Genomic DNA, 20220 nt, shown 5'->3' with positions numbered 1-20220 from the left:
CGTTCCCAGTGACCGGGTGGGGTGGGGAACATGACAGATCCAGCGATTTGGGGGGGGGGCACCGTCTCATGGTTCTCAGTTATGGCAACAACCCTGGTTTAAACAGCCGACCTGATGCTGCAGAGACAAGGGAGGAGCCGTGATTTTGATGGCAGATGAGATGACGCGGAGACGAATGGCAGAGGCCTCAGGGTTCGTTTCATGGATACATCACACAGAGAGGGCAAGAGAAGAGCCCGCAGGATCAGGCCAGTGGCCCCTCTCGTCATTCAGCATCCTCTTCCCAAAGGGATTTGGGCACCAGAGCGGCTCCCCCTCTTGTGTCTTCCAGCAACTGAGATTCAGAAGCACCGCTGCCCCATCCTGGCTAGGAGCCTTCCACGGGCCTCGCCTCCTCCATGGATTTGTCTGGTCCTCTTTTAAAGCCATCCAAGTTGGTGGCCATCCCTGCTTCCTGCGAGAACCAGTTTCCTAGTTTCACTATTAGCTGCGTGAAGAAGGGATTTCTTTGGTCTGTCCTGAATCTTCCAACATTCAGGGGTAATAGGATGCTGCCCATCATCTCTTGGGTGTTTGCAGGCAGAGAGGTGACGCTCAACTGATCTGTGGCTTTGCAACAGAGTGAATTTGGGCAGGGAGCAGGCAAGGGAGAGGGAGGAACCCAAGAAAAAGCCAGGGCTCAGTTCTGTGATCTATAGGGAGTGAGGACATCCAGTCCCCTGAATCAGCGACAGGGGCATTCTGAAGGGAGACTTGCTCTCCTTCATCTCCCCATGTGGTTCTCCGTCCTGCCAGACCCTCCCCGCCCTTTTGCTGACGCTGCCTGCCTGTCTCCCTCCGGAGCGGGCCCACTGCAGGGGGGAGCAGCTGAGCGGGGACCCTCCCCGTGGAATGTGGCTGCCGGCTGTCAGCTGCAGGTGCTGAGCTGCAGAGGCTGGCGACAGAGCCAGAGAACTCCTTGGCTCCTGAAGTCTGGAGAGAAAAATGCAAAGTATGAGAGCCAGAGAGAAAGCCCCTCTCCAGGTAGCGCACCCACTCCTGGTCCTTAGGACCTTCCTGGGGTTGCCAATAGGGATAGCATTTCTCACCCTTTAGTGCCATTGGCTAGAGCCTCTGCTCAGGGTCCGTCCTCCCCTCAGGCCAGGGTCAGGCCAGGTTCTCTGCTTCCAGAACTGGTCAGGGGTTTAGGGCTCCAGGGGGTTAGGATGAGGGACTGGGGACCTCCTGTATTCCCCCACCCACCCAGCCCATCATCCCTTCCTGGCTGGCAGTGCCTCTCCAGCATCCTGGGCAGAAAAACACACCAAGCGTTGGAAGCATGTGACTTCCCTCTCTTGCAAAGGATCCTGGGAACTGTAGTTCCTTAAGGGTGCTGGGAATTGGAGCTCAGTGAGGGGAGAGGGGGAGCCAGGCTGGGCAATCATTGCCAGCCCCTGTTGCCCGAGCGTTTCTTTCAGCCGGAGATGCCAAGGATGGAAGCCTTCTTGCCTTCCTCCTCTTCCACTGAGCTGTGGACCCTTCAGAAGCGCATAAGAAGAGCCTGCTGGGTCATTGCGCACCCATCTTGTGAACCGTCCTGAGGTCTTTGGATGAAGGGCAGTGTATAAATCTGATAAATAAAAGCAAATTAAAATGTCTAGCATCCTGTTCTCCCGGTGGCTGAGCAGTTGCCCCAATGGGAAGCTCCAGAGCGGGATCTGAACACGAGCCGCTCGCCCCACCTGTGGTTTCCAGCCACTGGTAGTCACAGAGCCCTGCAACCCTTTAGAGAGGCAAATAGGCAGCGGTGTGGCAAGTCCAAATCTCCGCCCTGCAAGGACAGGAGCCGCGGACGAAGGAGGCCGGCGTGCCTGGGAGCTGGAGCAGCCTGCTCTGTAAGCCAGCAGAAGAAAGGCGCTTGTGGGCCTCTCCTCCTTAAGAGCCATTTCAACACCAAGGCCTGAAAACGAGAGTGGTCAGAAGAGACTCTCCGGTTGCCTTCTCACAATAACACTTTGGAGTTACTGGAAACAGAGCGCGATTCCTGGGAATAAATTTATGAGCATTTACAGATGGAAAAATGGCAGAGCTCGTCGGCAGCAAGTGCAGATGTGAAGGTTTCTGGACTCCATCCACTGGAACCCTAATTTAATAAAGACAGGAGCCTAAAAACAGGCAGAGGACATCCAAAAATAATCGAGATGGGGGGGGGGAGGTACGGGTGTGAGTGGACGGAGGGTTTTGTGCTGTTAAACTCCGTCTCTCTCTCTCTCTCCTGCCCCCGACTTGAATCCTTCCAGGTTTCTCCTTGGAGCCTTTCGAGGATTGTCTGAGGATATAAACAGATGTCCTTGGCCACAATCCGGCCTCTTGAAAACCAGCAGGCAGTAATTCGGGGAGCTGTCATCTGACGCCTCAGCAGCTACCCTTCCTGGCTCACCAAGGACACGTGCCAGCCCCTCTCCCCTCTCTCACATAGATCTCCTGGCCATGGAACTTCTGAGTCACCCCTGGGGAGGCTGCAGAGAGGGCCAGCGAGCTCGTGGTTCAAACCTCCCCCCCCCTTCCATGTCCAGCCCCCTCTCAGCACAACACAAGGGGGTGAAGTGCTGGCATCATAGGAGCCAACTCCTAGGGACCAAGGTCTGTTTGCCCCCCAATAAAATATTTGAGGGGGCTGCCCCCCCAAAATTGATGAGCGTTGCTATTCAAATGGTGTGTGTGCGCTTCGTCATGTGATCAGTTGTGTGGGGTGGGGCTTACTTGCCGCCCCATATTTTATTGAGGTTGGCACCCTGGTTGGGATGAACTCTACCAAGATGGCATGCCATGTTCATCATAGAATAGCCTAGGAGGGCGTTTCTGGAGTTTGGTCCACTGTTCCTCTGTGCTCGCTGCATGGATCCAGTTCCAGCCTCTGATGAGCATCCCTATGCAATTCATGTGCTCCCAGGCATTTGCTTGTTTCATTCACACATTGCGTTTGTCTCAATGTGCACACCTAAAATGTGTGATGTGCAAACTGGCCTTTAATTGTAAAGCCCTTGGGACTGGCTTCGGATTAAGTGTACAACCAGTGGGTGGGGTGGGGAGGTGTTGCCAGAGTTTTAGGGTGTCCGTAGCTAGTCGGGCGCCCCTTCTCCTGGTTGTGGGAAGAGTGACGGCCTACAAGGCCCTAAGGGGGTCTCAGACGTGCAGCCGGAGCCGCAAAAGGTGAACTTGGGGACGAGTCTGCTCAGCCTTTGGGAGGAAGCCTCACGGAAACCAGAGAAAACCCAAAGGCTTCACCTCCGAAAGATCAATTGTTTGCTTCTGAGCTGCCTTTTCCTCTGCTAATTGCAATGGACTGGAATTGGCGGCCTGGTGGTGGTCTTGCTAGTTGGCAATGAATCACGTTGCAAGGTTTTTAGTTCTTCCTCACTGGTTCACCTCTCCATTTATCCTCTTTTCCACCAGGGATTTTCTCTGGGAGAGCAGTCTCCCCTTTTTTGGGCAGGGGGCTCACCAGTGTGGACTCACTGCCCACTTGCTGTGCGGGGCGCCATGCTGTCATGGTGGGTGCTGGGTTCCCAGAGGATTAAGCCTCTTCCCAAAATCATCACCAACAAGGGCAGGGTGTGCTCTGAGGTCCAGGCAACCTAAGGGCAAACACTGAGAACTGGACTTGGTCCAACTTGACATCCAGGGTCAAGGTCAGGCCACAGTCTGGGGTCGAAGGAGATGAACTCATGTTGCTTCCTGCAAACAGAAGGCTCAAGAGCAAGGCCTCATATCCTCTGGCTTCTTAGACTATGCCCCAATCCAAAACTGCTGGTGGGGAAGGTATTTAAGGGCATCACTTACTCATGAGGAGGTCCTTAATTTGGGATCCTCACACATCAGCCCTGGGCCTGTGGACACATTCTGTGGCTTTGATCTTTGGTTGGGACCAGAACTTTCGGTTCCAGCGTTCATGCTTGGAGTGTGGCTGCACCACCTTCTCCTGACGGGACCTCAGCGTTGGTTCTGGGGAGCCCTGTCTGCTCCCCAAGCTGTGGGGTGGCTTCTTCACCCTCCAAGGACTGCGTGTCTGGGATCAGGCCAGGGCCAGGCATGGCAGTGAGTTTCTCATTGCAGTTCTGGCTGAAACAATGCTTGATTTAGAGTCCTGGATTTGGCAATACGTGTCTCGGTCGCTGTGGGTGGTCTCCGGCATGGGGATGGCGTGGCAGGGAGTAGTTCTGCGATTGGAAGGTCATGTGTCAGAAGCAGCATCCTTGTAGAGCCACCTGGGATGTCGCTGGGCTGGAGAGCTTTTAATTGTGGCTGGTACTGTTTTAACCGAACCTGTGTAGTTGTGCCAGTGTCGAGCTGGCAGAGAGATTGACGTATTCAGTGCAAGGTAATTGCATTGTGCTTAATGGGATTCTTGTACTTTGTTACTCGTTGGGACAGGCTTGCATGCAAACCTCCCCTTTTTCAAATGTTCATGTGACTCTGGGAAGCCGCCCTTTGCCCTCTGTGCCGGATGCCATCAGCTCCTGCTGCCAGTGATGGCAAAGGCTGGGGGCTTTGGAAGGGAAGTTGGTGTGCTGTGACCAGGAAGAAGGAGTGTTTCAGGGCCAGACTGTCAAGGCTGCTCCTCAAGGGATTGGGCCCAGGCACACCCTTGCACCTCCTCATGAAGAGACTTGGGGAGGGAGCTGCACTGCCTAGCCCCTGAAGATGGCTCTGGTTTTCTGACTGTAGCACAGGGGTCAGCAAACTTTTTCCGCAGGGGGCCAGGCCACTGTGGGGGACCGGACTATATTTTGAAAGAACCCCCCCTGACTCTCCCCTCCCTTCTCCACAGCACCAGTTGAGCCCCAGTGGCTGCTTACCTATGCCTTGCGAGCGGCAGGGGCTGGTGGCGACGGCAGCGGAGGGATGATGAGTGGCGCAAAAGGGCTGGCTCCGGAGAGGGGCTGCTTAAAATGGCGCTCAGCCAACCGCTGCTCAACAAAGCCCAGCCCCCTTCCTCCTCTAGGCAGGGCAGGGAGAAGCCAGGAGGAGGGAGGGAGGGAGGAGGTTCCATTGCAGTGTGTGTGAGGGGGGTGAGGAATGGCGCAGCCCAAACAATCAGAATCCCCATGCCGATCCACATGGTGATTCCTGGACCGTCTGTGGGCCGGCTCCTGAAGGCAATTGGGCCGGGTCTGGCCCCCAGGCCTTAGTTTGCTGACCCATGCTGTAGCACAATGAAGGGCTGAACCTAAGAAGAGCCTTGCAGGATCAGGCCAGTGGTCTGTTTAGTCCAGCATCCTGTTCTCACAGGGGCTGGCTAGCCAGATGTATGCGGGATCTGAGCAAAGAGCCCTCTCCGCTCCTGTGCTTTAAAAACCAACTAGGTTTAAGAGCATCGCTGCCTCCAACCCTCATGGCTGGGAGCCGTCAGTGGCCGTCTCCTTCATGAATGGACCCATTCCTCTATTGAAGACATCCAAGTTGGAGGATGAAGTTGGGGGTGTCAGTCAGTTTGAGGGACGGGGTCTGCTGCATGCAGCATCTTGGGGTGAAACGGACGGTTGTGACTGAAGGCCTCCCCCCCCCCCGGCCCTGAGAGTGCAATCCCAGGTCTTGGAAGAGCTTCTGACGGACGATCTGGCACTGAAAACACCTTGAACTCTCTGGGACCTCTCCCTCTCTTCCCCATCCCAGGTCCCCCACCCAGCCAGCCGCCTTGTCTCCCTGACATGCACCAGGTTTACGGTCACCGCCGTCCCTCCTGCACGTCTCTCTGCACGGCATGCAGAAACACCGGCAGCCGCAGCGCTTGAGCCGCGCAGCCCCCACTGAACTTGCAAACTGCGGCTCCCCCTCTCCCCTCCCCCCCCCCCGCCGGCCTGGTGCGCTCTGGGCTGTCAAGTTTGATTTATGGAGCTGCACCGCCGACTCTCTGGTTTGAAGAATTAATGGTATTTGCATATTTTTATTTTGGAATCTGCCCCAGAAGGTGGCTGCCAGAATGCGTGGAGGAGCCTGGGCTTCAGGGATGCCCTTGTGCAAAAGGCTCTTCTCTCCTCTCCACCCCCCCCCCCGCTGCCCCCGATTTAGTTGCGGAGGTGAAAAGTTTAAACAGTAAAACCAATAAAACCGCATTTATGTGACAGATAAATCGTCTTGCATTGTCAGAGTTCCTGGCGAGAGAACTTCCCGCCCCTCTGGTTGCTCTGCGAGCGCAGCAGCCGCCCTGCGCAAGGGGAAGGAGGGAGCCCTCGGAGGCATCGCAAGCCAGAGGCCGCGTGTCCACAAGATGGATAGGGCTCAACGGCTGTAAAACACACAGGCCATCCATCACTGCCGCTCCCCTTCGTGGCGCTGGGGTGGGGCGAGCCCGAGGAGGAAGCCGCTCTCTGCTCCCCAGGGGGATGCGCTGGGGGAGGGCGCCCGGTGGCGCAGAGCGGGGGACACCACAATCACCAGAGGACAAATTGGCCTGACCCTGGCTCCTCTGCCCGCGGGCCCAAGGCTCGGGCGGTGGGCTCTGCAGCCGGATCTGAGGGTGTCCAAAATGCGCGGCTTGCAATGTCTAGACTCTGCTTAGTTGTGACCGGGAGGCTGGAGGCTGTCGCCCTGTTCTCTGGGCTTCTGCACACTTTGTGCCGGCCCTGCGCAGTCGCAGGTGGCGCTTCTCACACAGCAGTGCCACCACCCCTTTCTGCCACCCTCCTCCTGCGCACTGTGCCGTAAGAAACTCCAGTCCCACATTCCCAGGCCTGGTGCCCCCTGCTAAACTACAGGTCCCATCGGCCCTTACAGATTTGCAGTACGAAACACCTGGCAGGCACGAGGTTGGCAAAAGCTGTTTGACCGCAACAAGGAAGGGCAGAGTGGTGTCTCAAATGGCATCTGCACAGCTCTGACCATTGCCAGCTTGATTGATCTTCTTTGGGGTCCTGGCCCCGAGGGAAAGGTGTTTACCTGAGGAGCCCAAGGCTCATTTGTAGAGATTTCCAGTTTGTGGTGTAACAGTTAAGCTTTGAAAACACAACAGTTAAGCTTTGAAAACTTTCCTCTAAGTGAGAATAAGGCACCTTTGCTCATCTATGCCCTGTTGCTTCCCAAATCATCCGACCAAGGGACGTGTATTTCCTTTAGGATGCAGAGTTTCTGTTCCTCTCCCAGCACAAGGCTGCCTCTGGATAGGGAAAAAACCCCTCCGTGGCGCTTGGTTTTTCAGGGAGCCTGGGCACTGTTGGCACAGCCTTTTCTGCCCCTTGGCTCCCCTGGGTTCTTGGTCCTTGGTTCCTCCTGCTTGGCCCCACTTTGCCCCTGGTTTCCTGCGCCAGTCATCTTTCCCTTCCACTTCCCCAACCCCACAGCCCAGGCCTGACCGGCTGCTTGCTCCCCTTGGAAGCAGAAACACACTGAACCGGATCCTCCTTTCCTTTTGCCTCCCTGCCTCTGTCGCGCTTTGTGAGTGCAGACTGCCTTGGGTCAGAAAGCATTATAGAACTGGGGGTGGGGGGAACACACCCTCGCTGACCCTTCCCCGAAAAGAATATCCCAGTTCTCAAAGCATCCTTGCCAGCGGCCCTCCTAACAGCCCTGCGTGGTGGGCTGCTGGCATTCCCATTTTACTGGTGAGGCATTGGGCCCCTGCCAAAGCCCAGAGCCAAGGGCATCAGCAGCCCCTCCTCTGGGGGCCGTGTTGCATCTCTGAATATGTGCCCCCCCCCGATGTTCCTCTAAGCTGTGACCTGTTTCTCTCTCTGTGTTTCAGCTCTTAGATCTGTTTCTCCAGTGGGATTGGTCTACATACCTGGCCGACTACGGGCAGCCGACCTGCAAATACCTTCGCGTGAATCCCACAACGGCGCTGATCTTGCTGGAAAAGTGAGTGCCTCAGCCGAGACATTCTTCCGATGGTTTCCTGGCTTGCTTTGACAAGCAGCCACGTTCCCTCTGGTGGCTCCTTCCATCGCCTCCGCTGCCTGGCCTGGCCTTCCAGGAGGGAGGAGGGTGGCTGCTGCTGCTGCTGCTGCTGCTTGCGCTGAGGCTGCTGGGCTGCTGAGCACCCCTTGCCCTCTGCCCCGGAGCCTCTTGCCACGGCTGTGACGTGTTTGTGCTGTTCTGTGTGTCTTGCGCAGGGGTGGTTTCCCTGCCACCGCCGGTCGTCTTCGCTTTGTGTGTGCGCATGGGGTGGTCAGAGCGAGCTGGCTGGCAGAAGTGTGCAGAAATCACCAGGGCTCCACACAGAGGTGTGTGCAAACAGACCACTCTGCACATTGAGGCATTGTCAGAGCATGTTGGACAGTGAGAATCCAACACAGACTTCTCCCACATCGCCCCATTAAACTGCATAGCCTTTGCTTCCAGTTCATATTCATTTAATTATAAGAATGCATGAATTGATCGATTGAAGAATCCAATATACAAATGAAATCAGGAAATTTAGAAACAGGTATATATAACTGATACACTTCATTGGCTAGGCAACCTGACTGACATTGTCCTTGTGTGTGGGATGCCCAGTTCTTCTTGGAGAGGGTGCAGATTGATCAAGCATGCAAAGTCCCTCTTAATGGCACCATTTCATGTCTCTCCCCCCATGGGAATGAACGCAGTTGCCAATGCCGATGCAGGTTCCCTGCTGAATTCGCACTCGCCACTGCCGGTGTCACCAGGAGGTCCTTCTTTGCCTTCCCCGGTGTCTTGGCTCGCTGGATGTGAAAAGTGGTTCTCAACTCCACACAGCTGGATGTTGAGGAACGAGATCCCTGCCCTTCTCTCTTCGACTGGGCAGCAGCCAATCAATTTGGGGGAGGATGCTGGGTGCTTTGCAATTGTGCCAGTACAACAGGGGAGGGGATCCTTTTGGCCCAGTGGACCATGTCTTTATCTCCCCCCACCTCCCACCGGCCAACTTTGGCAGGTGGGCAAGGCCTGGGTCAGTCCCCAGAAGTCATAATGGACGCCTGTCAAAGCGCAACTCTTCCCAAGAGCCTGACAACCTGCTCCGACTTCCTTTGTGCTGCTCATCCTTTTGCCAGCCCACCTGGGTGATGCTTCCTGGCTTGGGCAGAGGAGCCTCCCTGGGCAAAATGGCGCCATGCCTCTCCCCAAGGAACCTTTGCCGCATTCCCCTCTCGCTTAGCTGCTCTGGGGCCCAGCTCAGAGCATGTGTGTCAAAGTCCTGGCTTGGCTGCTGGTGGCGGATCCTTGCTGCTCGGTCATCCCACCTCCCTCCCTCCCTCTCTCCATCTCTCGGACCAGAATGGCTTGTAGGGTCACTGGAGTAGATTTGCCCAGGCGGTCAGTGGCCAGAGAAGCCACTTCTTAACTCCTCTCTCGGTTTCTCTCTCTCTCTCTTTCTCCTTCCTCACTTCCACAGGATATCGCGAGAGTAAGTATGTGGCTTGTTTGGGGGCTCCTCTAGTTTTCTTCCCTGTGAGTCCTTTTATTGTGCAATTTAAGTGGAGCACTCAGTGGGCGCAAGGCTCCAGGTCCTTCTGGAAGCAGCCCCTCCTGGTAACTTTATCATCTCCAATCCGCTAATTGCCGTTTCAAGCGGGATGGCAATTTCAGCCAGGGTTGCTCTGTATTTAGAGATGAGCTTCCAACAAAACGTGGGGCGCTTTGAGGAGGGTTTTGGCGGAGGGTTTTGGCAAAGGCGTCTGGCCATTAATTCCCTCCTACCTGCGCTGTTACTTGTAGCCCGATAGCCCCACAGGGAGACCCAGCTGGGTACCAAGACCCTTTCGTCAGGCTTCAAGCACACTCGGATGTCCCCCACAAATCCCGTAATTTATTCCTGATGTTCCGATGGTGGGTTGCCTGGCGTGGAGCAGCCTAGCCTAGTCCAGAGCCTTCCAGATGTTTTGGACTACGACTCCCATGACTCCCAGTCTGCTTGACCAAAACGTCTGGAAGGTGCTGGGTGGGCTAGGCTGCCATAGCCCTCCACCCGCCCCATTTCCCGTCCCATGTGTGAGGGCAGTTTCCCTACTCAGAAGGTTAAAAATGAGTGTTAGTAGGCAGCCAGGACCACTCTTCTTAATGTCAAAAATTCCACACCCAAATAAAAGACGAATATGTTCAAGAGAAGTTTGCTGTTGACCCCTTTTTCTGGGGGCTGTAACTGCATAGTAATTGGAGACCAAGGAAGGGCATAAGACAGAGGATTTCAACCTTCTTGGGTCCACGGCTCCCTTGACCAACTACATTCAGGAGCCCAGTTAGGTCACCCCTTGCCTGCAGAGCTGGCAGCCTCTCACCCTTTTTTGAATACCCTTGCAGAGTGTGCCCTCCTCTCCTCTCTCCTCTCCCTGGGTGTCCTCTGGGCAGCCGCTGTTGCTGCCCTGGTCTCTGAGCTGCCCCCCACCCTGCCCCAAAGAGAGTTGCCTCTCACAGGCACCATTCACCTGCAAAGCTTATGGCCAGGGCTTCTGCAGTAAACATCTGTGCAAGACTTTGGGAGGCAGAGATGCAAGAGGACACCAGAGGAGGGAGGGAAGGAAAGAGAGACAGAGGCCAGTGTTGCCCACTGCACCTGTGACTATCATTCAACGCACCCCAGGGGGCCATAGCACACTGGTTGAAAACCACTGGCCTAAGAGGTTTTCCTGAGCCCTCTCCCTTCTCTAAGGAAGCCCACTTAATGCCTTCAGAAATCTGTCTTGTGCACCTTTCGTCAATTGGGTGCCCTCCTGAATTCATGGAATGGAATCTGGAGGGCAGTGGATCTGGTATGTGGTATCAATTCCCTCTAACAGCCCAGGGAGCCACCGCAACCCAGTTCCCAAAGCTCTGTCATGTGTTGCAGCCTCAGGTCCTCACAAATCACCCGCCCGCCCTGGGCAATGCAGAGAGCTGAGGGCAGGATAGACCCCTCTCTGGAAGCAGGGGCAGACCCCAATTTGCTTTGTCCATTAGAAGTGCTATTATTATTTCATAAAACTTATACAGCATTTGATTTTTTAAAGAAAGCTCACGGTGGTTTACAGAAAATGTAAAGCAGTAGCATTATCCCTAAGGAAAATCAACAATAATTTATGACTTTCAGGAATTCAGAATAACAACTCACTAAAAACAGATTAATATTTGCACCAACTTTCTAAATGTCTGGGTAGGCTTTTTTAAACTGAAAGGCTTTTAGCAGGCGCCAGAAAGAGTACAGTGAATGTGGGAGGCAGGAGAGGATATATTATTTATTAATATCCTTCCTAACTTACGCTAACAAGTTCTATGACTTAGTAGTGTTTTACATTCCCCTTTAAACGCACAGCATGTAGCTGGTTGCAGGCTTGTTTAAGCCTCTCAGTATCAGATTCCCGGTAAGCCTCCTTATATCCCTCCTAAAAGCATAAACACGCCACAATCTTGTGTAAAGTATATAAAAGAAGTTTCCTCACATTCTGTTCACAGTTGGATCCCAGAAGGCAGACTTAGTTACAAAGTATATACAGGTACATGTGGATCTACCCCATATGGGGGGTTAATCCCAGTGACTGCAGACTGGCAGTCACTGCTGTTCACACAAAGAAAGGAAGATGGGGGGGAGGGAGGAGGGCTGTGTGCCTTGTGGTTTTGTTACCTGCACAGGTAAGGTCACGCCCACCTCTAGTCACATGCAAGAGGAAGTATGTCCCAATCCAGGAGGAAACAGGAAGTTTTCGACTGACTCGACCAACCATCCCCTTGCATGTCCACTCTAGGAAAACTGGGAATGTTGTCTTTGACTGCTACTTATGTATCACATCCCACAGTGAAGGCACCTGCCTGGTGCCCATAGGCAGGGAGTTCCAAAGTTCCACTAAAATATGGAGTTCTTACAAATGCAGAAGGGGTATTTGTGGCACCTGTGACAGAGCCAGTTCTGTGGTCAATTGGGCGCACGTGGCAAAAGGCAATCGTGTAGCTTCATGGGTGAGGGAGGGGGGTGAATAAAAGGGCCCCTTTGGCACCTGGGTGAAGGGGGCTCTGTCTCTCTCAGCTGCCCCTTCCCCAGCAGCAGAAGGGGGGCGCAGGGGCACCGGCTGGCATTGCTGTGGGCCAAGGGAGCCCCGGAGGCCGGGCGCCTGGGCAGCCTTTCTGCCTGCGAGGCAGTGACGCTCTCGCTTTCCCTCCTTGCGCAGGATGAAGGACACGAGCCGCAAGAACAACGTCTTTGCACAGTTCCGGAAGAACGAGCGGGACAAGCAGAAGCTGATTGACACGGTGGCCAAGCAGCTGCGAGGCCTCATCAACACCCACCACTCGTGAGGTGGGGTCGGGCAGGGCCACGCGGCTGCCTGGGTGGGGCTTGGGAAATGCTGGGGGGGGGGCATGCCCAGCGGCACACAGAGGAGGCTTGTCCGGGCACCAGTGCACCCTCCTCGTGGAGCCCTTCCTCGTGGACAAACGTGGCTGCTGGAGGGGAAGGAGAGGCGAGGGCCTGGCAGGCGCCAACTGTTCCTGTGTCGTCGTCCTCTTCCCAGGATTTGAGGCCTCTTCGTCAAGACCGGGACATGATCCAGGAGCCCAGAGCCCCGTAAACTCCTTCCAGAAGCCAAATGCCAGTGGGTCCATCACTCTGGTGTTTGCTGACAGCGTCGGGTGGTTTTTTTTAAACGGTTGGGGCTCCAAACGTGCCTCAGCAAAGAGACATTTTATTTGCCTGCAATGTGGAATTGGTTGTTTGGGGTGTGGCTGTAGCAGGAGGATCGGCTGAGGGTCCTTTCCCATGGCTGGTTGGTGGTGATGTTTTCATCGCGAAGCCTCTGTTACTGGGCATCTTGGCAAGGCAGCCGGCATCACCTGTGCCCCAAACACCTTGCTTTGTATTTTCCAGAAAGCAGCGCATTGTGATGTTCAGAGCATCCCTTTGTGGCGTTGCAACTGACAGCTGAGGGGGGCGGTCACTTCTCCAGGGGGAAACAGCTGAGCGAATTGGCCCTTACACTTCCTGGGAGAGCAGACACCTTTGCGCGCGCGCACACACACACACACACACACACACACACACACCCTTTCAACTCTGGCTGTTTGCAAATCGAATTTCAATTCTCTTCTCATTGCAGGCCTACAGTCAATTCATTAAGAATGGGGAATGGAGATATTTGAGCAGTGTAATATCGGTGCAGGTTCTGTTTATCCATTAAGGCAGGCAAGGGGATCTACTGGGATCAACCTCTTCCCCATATGGCTGCCCCAGGAAAGGAAGCTTCTGTGAGTCAGACTGGCTTCTAGATTGGGGGTGGAGGTGGGGGGGCTGTTTTCCTTCCGCTGCCTTGCCCATCCTACCTGGGGCAATGGCTTTCCCTGGCCCTTTCCACTTTGCTCTCCTGACACTGTTTTTAAATGTTTCTTTGCCTGTGAGTTCAGCAGCGTCCCCCAGGGGTGCATTTCTAAGGGTTTGCCCGCATTAGGGGTGCCTGAGCTCCACTTTGTGACCAGGTCTGCCTTGGAAATACATTTTCCTTCCATGCTTCCTGCAGCTACAGAGGGGCAGCCGTGAGGCTTGTAGGAATGCGGTGGAAGAGTCTTCCTTTAAAAGAAAACCTTGTCCTAGCAGAATCTCACAGCCAGAAGGAGGGGCCTTTCCCAGTCCCCTGAGCCCCCTCTTTCCCTACCTGGGAAAGGGGGGGGGGTGGCTGGCTTGTACCAGGCTTGTGGCCGCAGTGGGAAATTTGGGGGCGTGAGCCACTGGGCAGCTCTGTTTACATCAGGCTAGGAAAGGTGGGTTGCCAGCCGAGTGCCAATGGGCAGCTTGTCCAGCCATGGGTGGCACAGGTGGGCAGCGCCCATTGGAAAAAATGGGAAGGGGGGCTACCCCCCATTGCAGGGCACCATTCCTGTCCTATGCAGTTACACTCGTTCAAGAAATGTTCCTAGTGGCATGGGGGGGGGGTCTCCCTGCCCTGAGCTCCCTTGAGCCCTCAAAGGGGTGGGGGGCCTTCTTACTGGGCCTCCTGAAGAAAAAGATCTGGTGGTCCCAAATTTCTGCACAATCCTTGCAGGCATTGGAATCAGTCAGGACTCCAATGGAAGACAAAAGCCCAACAGAAGCAGGTGTGTGCGTGTGTGTGCCGTGAGACGATGTCTGTCGACAGAGTGGATGTGGTTGGGAACTGCCAAAAAACCTCCCTGTCTAGAGGACCACATGAATCCCCCTCACCGTTTTGCCTTGTCCGCCTCTGTCCCTATATGGCGGGGGTTCTCTTTCCACTGCCAAGGGCAGAAGAGATTGGAGCAGGGTGTGTGTGTGGCTTTGGGTCCGTCCGATGTTTTTGATTTGGATGTTTCTCCCGCATCTTCCAGAATCTCACCCCTCCGCCCAGACATCACCTGTGGGGGGGGGAATTTGATGGCCATTTTCGGCTCAAGTTCCTTTTGGACGCAGCAGCCGCAGGTGTTCCACACCCTCTTACATTTGGGGGCACGAAAGGGAAAGGGGGTGATCTCCGCGAGAGGTTCTTTCCCCCCAGTTGAGCTGGTGCAGGTAGATTTGTCCCTCCATTGGTGAATCTTCGTTCCGTTCTTCTGACCAGGTCTCTTTGGCGTGGGGTGGGGTGAAGCCGCAACAGGGGATGGGAGGAGTGAGGGGGGTGAAGCAGCTCTCTGCAAAACTGACACCAGGTCACTGGGGGGGGGGGGTTGCGGCTCCTGTCCTGAGAGTAGTTACAGCACTGAAAAACGGGGAAAGCTGGACAGCAGGCAGGCCTGGACTTCGAAGGCTTCCCAGTTCCCAAGCTGGCTGCTTGCAGGTGAGGCCTCGTTTTGTGTCAGGAACCAACCCATTCCTTTTCCTTTCCTGAGCAAAAGCCAGAAGGGAGACTCCGCTGGAGACCCAAGCCAGCCACGAACATCCCGCAGCCTCCGACCAGGCCCTCCTTCCAGCCTCCATGGTGCTCGATGGAAAGAGGGTTGCCGGATCTGGGTGGGACCGACTTATCCGCAGAGCAGCCCAAACTGAACCCCTCCTTTTCTCCTGGCCCTGATCCGGAGAAAAGGCTGGTTGGCGTGAGAAGGGGGGAAACCCCTCTGGAGCTAAAGGAGATATTTGTCCTGACTGTCCGCTTTCAGTAGGGTCCAACTCCAAACCGCCCATCACATAACGGGGATGAGCAACGGAATTTTGGTGCTCTGCTCCCAATTAGCGTTTTGTTCCAGGCAATACAGTCCCGTCCCTTCAAAAGGGAATTAATCATTGCGGCAGAGCGAGCGAGAGTGAGTCGGCTTCCTTTAGAGAAGCAAAGCGGGAGAACGTTTTCTGGTTTTTTAAAAAAGAAATCCCCGTGAATGAATTGCCTCCTCTGCAGTTCATGGTTTGATACGGAGAGACGGGGCGGGTGAGAAGTATCATTATTAATAGGAGAATAAGTGGGGTGTGTGTGTGTGAAGAACAGCCACCAGCCTTGGGCCACCTGAGCAGAAACCTGCCGGGGGGGGGCCCTAGGGGGTGGTGCCCAGGCATTCCCTGCAGAATTGCAGGCGGGGTCCTGGAGCAGCTCTCTTGGGGTCTGCCATGCAGCCCCTCAGGGTGGCAAAGCGGGCTTAGTCCTGCCTGCTCCTTCCTCTTCCCTTTAAGACTTGAGAGCGGCAGGCCTGGCGAAATGCTCTTGGGCGCCCCGTATATACAAGCGCCCTGGCCCCCCAGCAGGGGCTTGCAGCTGCTCTAGAGTGGGGGGTGGTGGCCTTTCCTCCCCAGCCTCCTCCTTCGCAGGGACCTCTCCTGCCCACGTCCTTCCTGTCGACACTTTGCTGGAGATCAAAGCAAAAGTTCTTTGCTGGTTTTGCACTTGGGTTAAATCTGACCCCACTTTTCAAACTCACAAGGGGAAAAAGAAAAACCCCTCTCCATTGTATTGTTGCCGTTTGTGTTTTTTGTTTTTAAATATTCCTTTTGTATGTAGGTATTTTTTAAATTGTTACTTTTTTTTAAAAGCCGGGCTCTTTGTTCCTGCAGAAACCGTTTCCATTAAGGGCTTGCAAATGTGATCGTCCTGGGGTGGCTGTAAGGAAGCCGGCTGGTGGGTCTCGAAGCAAATGCTTTAGTGCTGCTGTCTGAGAGTCTGGCCACCCAGGGCAAGCGGTCAAGAGTAGGCAAATGGTTTGGCCTCTTCTGGGGCCCCTGGAAGCAAGTAGTGCCCGTCCTTTTGGCTTGACACACAGACCATCGCAAGAGCCAGCTCTTGTGGCCCATTTTTGGTGGAGCCGTCTTCTGAGCACTGCAAAAGCGACGGCATAATTCACCACAAACCTGGAAATCCTTTGAGAAGTGGCTTGCACCAGGCGTTGGGTCTCAAGCACAGAGCACATCTTAGAAGCAGTCAGAAGACCACTTGTTCGCGGCCCCAAAACTACCACAACCGCACCCGACACATGAGCTTCTCGGTAGTACGTTTATTAATTGCTCATTTATCTGTGTGCTTTTTTATTTCTGGGTGTCTTCCTTTTTTTACTTTGAGGGGAGTATTTTGTAAACTAATGTGGTGAAAACAGCTTTTTTTTGCACAAGTCATTGCACAAAAAGGGTGAAATGTTTAGTACATTTTAAGTTTTAACTTTAAAGGGATTTCTGTCAGAGAGGGCTAGAACAGCTACTGATCTTAAGAAGGGGGAAACGGGGGCTGCATGGGGCTGCTGTCTGAATGGCATTAGATATTTTAGCATGTTGATTTGAACTGTACATTTATTATTCTGTCGTAATTTTTATTAAAAACCATGTCATCCAAGAGCGTGAGTGTGCGCTTTTGTCTGAGCACCTCTCACTGGGTTGCCTGCAAGTCTCTCTCTCTCCCTCACAAAATCCACCTCACTCTCTCCCTGCACACGGATCTGGCTTTTATAGTAAGGAGAAATCTTGTGGCTCCCTTAAAGAAACGACCCCCCCCCCCGCCCCACCACTTGTTTTATTTGAATAATAATTTGTACCTTCCTGTGCAAACCAAATTAGTTATTTTAAAAGGTAAGAATGTGAAGGCAAAAAGTTAGCCTCACCATCTTCCCCTTTCCAGATGCCCCACCCTTGCCCCCCACCTGGCCAAGGGTCTGCCAGTGGAATCGATGGGCACCAACAAAAACTGCTCACTTAACAAGGGAGCAAGGCAGAGCTGAAGATCCAGGCAGAGAGTGGTTTGATAATCCCAGCAAACGCCTCTGGTATGTGAATTCTGAATCAATCGAACTGATAGCACATATTTTGAAGACCTGTCATTCAGAGGCGGAAATAAGAGGTGCTGCTGATACAAAAGAACAACCCACATATAATCAATAACTTGCGGAACATCAACATTCCCCGTACAAAAAGCATCAGAGTCATTCCGGTAGGAGACAGTATTCCAGCACATTGCCTGCCCTTTGCTGAGTTGTGTGCAAACATCTTAAGAACGAGAGGTGATGGGGAGATCTTCTCTAGATAGAACTGAGTCTAGCCCTGGATTCAGGGCTCCCCTCTCCTGTCCTCACCACTTCACCCACAATTGGAAGTACGGAATACTACAACGTAAAATGTATTTATTTTCAATCACATTTCTGAACAGTTGATGCAAGGACAAAATTGTTGCCACCCTTTAAGTGCAGAATGAAGTGTGATTCTTCTCTGTGCATTTTGTTTCCTTGCTCTCCTTTTTCGCAAAAGAGGAGACTGAGCAGCCGGACCTGCTGGCAAGACCTTAGATCTGAGCTCTCTGCTGTCTTCTGTGTCCTGCGAGCGAACCGAGGTTCACACACTTGGTGGGGGCGCTGCTAAACTGTTTTTTGCTCTAGGAAACTTTGTTCAGCTGAGGTCTCAGGAAATTCAGCAGCAGGGCTTTGGAAGCCACACTGACCAGAATGCAGGTGATGGCCGGAGAACAATGATCCACAGGGGAAAGAGAGCTTGGTTTTAAATGAGGCGAGAAACAGATCAGTTCATACGGAGACTTTCCACCAAAATCTAACAAGATGGGAAAGGGTTGAGTTTGCTTGCTGTAAAGTGAGCAAGGGAATATGACAGTACTTAACTAAATGAATAAGCCACTTACACATGGATTTCAAAAGAGATCTGAAATGTTTCTTTCTATTCCTCTGCTACCCCACACCACGAAGTTCTCTGGGAAATACAAGAACATACAACGAGCTTTGCTGGATCAAGCCAAAGGAGGCCCATTGAATTGTCTTCATCATCATTTTATTTTTATGCTGCCTTCCCATAGTTAAGACCTTGCTCAAGGCAGCTCACAGCGTGGAAAGATTTGCATAATTGCAAAAGTAGTCGTAAACAATAAACAAAATGCATCCAGAAGCACACAGCAAAGTTGAACAATTTTCACATAAATCATAAGAAGGTCTAAAAATAAAGATGCCAAAAATATATAGTATCTACAGCAGTCTTTCTTTGGCGATCCCTCGTAGCTGCGTAAGATTGTCTTCCATAAACACGGTTTTAAAAATGAGTCCGTAAGTGACTGTGGAGGCCAATTCTGGATCCACACGTCCTTCCACAGTGGGGACATTGGTTTCCGGATGGGAGTTGATCACGGTGTGGATTTGCCAAGCGTGCCTTCCTCTTAGCACATTTCTCTCTTGCGTCCTGAGTTCGAGTGCCTTCAAAACCCATTGTAGGGATGGCGTTGCAGGGTGAGGGCACACCCTCCCCCACAGCATCAGACAAGCCACAGCTGTCTAGCCGCCATGCCCACTCCTTGACTCCTCAGCTGTCTTCCATTCCTGACCTTTACCTCCTTTGCAAAGGTATTGCTCATTTCCCCCCTGTAATGGGAACATGACTTGGTGAAGCAGGTTGCGTAGATAACAAGGCAACACCCAGGCGGCTTGGGATTGGAGAAGTGTAAAGGGCAAAGCCCTGAATGTATCTTGCTGGTTTTGCATATCTTGCAAATAAAAAGAGCCTCTGCTAAGCTAGCAATCAGCTTGTTCCTGCACATCTCACTTGCATCCCAACTCCCGTGTCAGCTCTGTTTTTTCTACACCCAGGACACCTTTGGGAAGGGCTGTTCTCCAACTGGAGCGCTCGCAGGCCAGTGTTTCCCAGTTCTTGATACTTTTTTTAGATTTGCCTTGAGAGAGTCTTTGAACCTCTTTCCATTTTTATGTTCGGAATAGAGTACTGTAGTTGCTTTGGAAGACGATCATCAGGCATCCGCACAACATGACCAGTCCAACGAAGTTGATGTTGAATCATTGCTTCAACACTGGTGATCTTTGCTTCTTCCAGTACACTGGCGTTAGTTCGCCTGTCTTCCCGAGTGATGTGTAAATTGTTTTGGAGACACTGTTGATGGAATCTTTCAAGGAGTTGGAGATGGCATTTATAAGTGGTCCATACAGTAAGGTTGGTAGTACAATAGCTTTGTAAAAAAGCATTTTGGTTTCCCTGTGAATGTCCCAGTCCTCAAACACTCTGAACTTCAATTGGGAGAAAGCCGCACTCGCAGAGCTCAGATGATGCTGGATTTCGGCATCAGTGTTGGCCCTTGTGGAAAGATAACTGCCGAGGTAGGAGAAGTGATTGGCATTTTCCAATGTTACACCATTGATTTGTGGGTTGGATTTGTGCAGAGGGGTTAAGACGCCAGCCTCCTGATCTCGCGGTAGCCAGCCAGCTGCTTGGGGGGGGGGGTGAGCCCAGCAGCCCTCTGCCCACCTGCGATTCCCAGCAGCAGGTATTCAGAGTCAGAGGGGGAACATGACCGTCATGGCTAGTAGCCACCATTTACTTATTGCAATAAAAAACCAAACAGAGTAGGAAGTGAAACAAAACCATTAAAATGCAGGGGAATGACAACCCTACAGAAATGCAACAAACCAGAACTTGTGGCATCCTCTGTGTAAGAAGCCAAGGCCCAGAGCATCTGGGTTATTTGGAAGGCGTGGGGGGAGAAAAGGGGGCATCACTTGGCACCAAAATGGCCACCTAGTTGACGGCTGTTCCCTCCGTGGAGCAGGGGCCACTGCAGACAAGGCCTTCTCCCTGGTGTTCGCTTGCCTGCCTCACACCATTTAACACTGCAAAGTTTAATTCAGCCGTGTCCTTTTTGATACGTTTGTGACCACTATTGTTATGCTTGTAGTTGTGCAATTTTTGATATGTTGCCAGCCGCCTTGAGCATGGTTTTCACTGTGTGTTGAGGTGTCTTCAGCTTCTCCAAAGAGTGATGGGCATTCCTGAAGAGGAGGTGTAGTCAAGAAGCTGTGTGCCACCATCTTCACTCCTCCCTCCCCAAGGTATGGAAGATGTGGGACCCTAGCTTAGGGGCAGATCACCTGTTTTTCATGCAGAAACTTGCTCTGGTTTGA

General features: G+C 53.1%; 1 protein-coding gene and 1 long non-coding RNA gene across 2 annotated transcripts in view; one reads left to right on the top strand and one right to left on the bottom strand.

Annotated features, from left to right (window-relative positions):
* Positions 1-16655, top strand: part of EXOC6B (exocyst complex component 6B) — a 228979-nt gene extending 212324 nt beyond the window's left edge. The window contains exons 21-22 of the mRNA XM_081207034.1: positions 7721-7833; positions 12075-16655. Coding sequence (XP_081063160.1) covers positions 7721-7833; positions 12075-12201 — 240 coding nt within the window. The 3' untranslated portion in view covers positions 12202-16655. The remainder of the gene's footprint in view (positions 1-7720; positions 7834-12074) is intronic.
* On the bottom strand, positions 13467-18886 carry LOC308594381. Its single transcript, XR_014011409.1, has 2 exons — positions 13583-18886; positions 13467-13550 (listed from the first exon to the last, which is right to left on the bottom strand). It is a non-coding gene; the product is annotated as an uncharacterized lncRNA (long non-coding RNA).
* Between the last annotated feature and the right edge of the window lie 1334 nt (positions 18887-20220).

Source organism: Podarcis bocagei (genome assembly GCF_964188305.1).
Source record: "Podarcis bocagei genome assembly, chromosome: 9".
Taxonomy (NCBI): Eukaryota; Metazoa; Chordata; class Lepidosauria; order Squamata; family Lacertidae; genus Podarcis; species Podarcis bocagei.
Note: the sequence above shows the minus strand (reverse complement) of the source record. Positions and strands in the feature narration are given on the sequence as shown.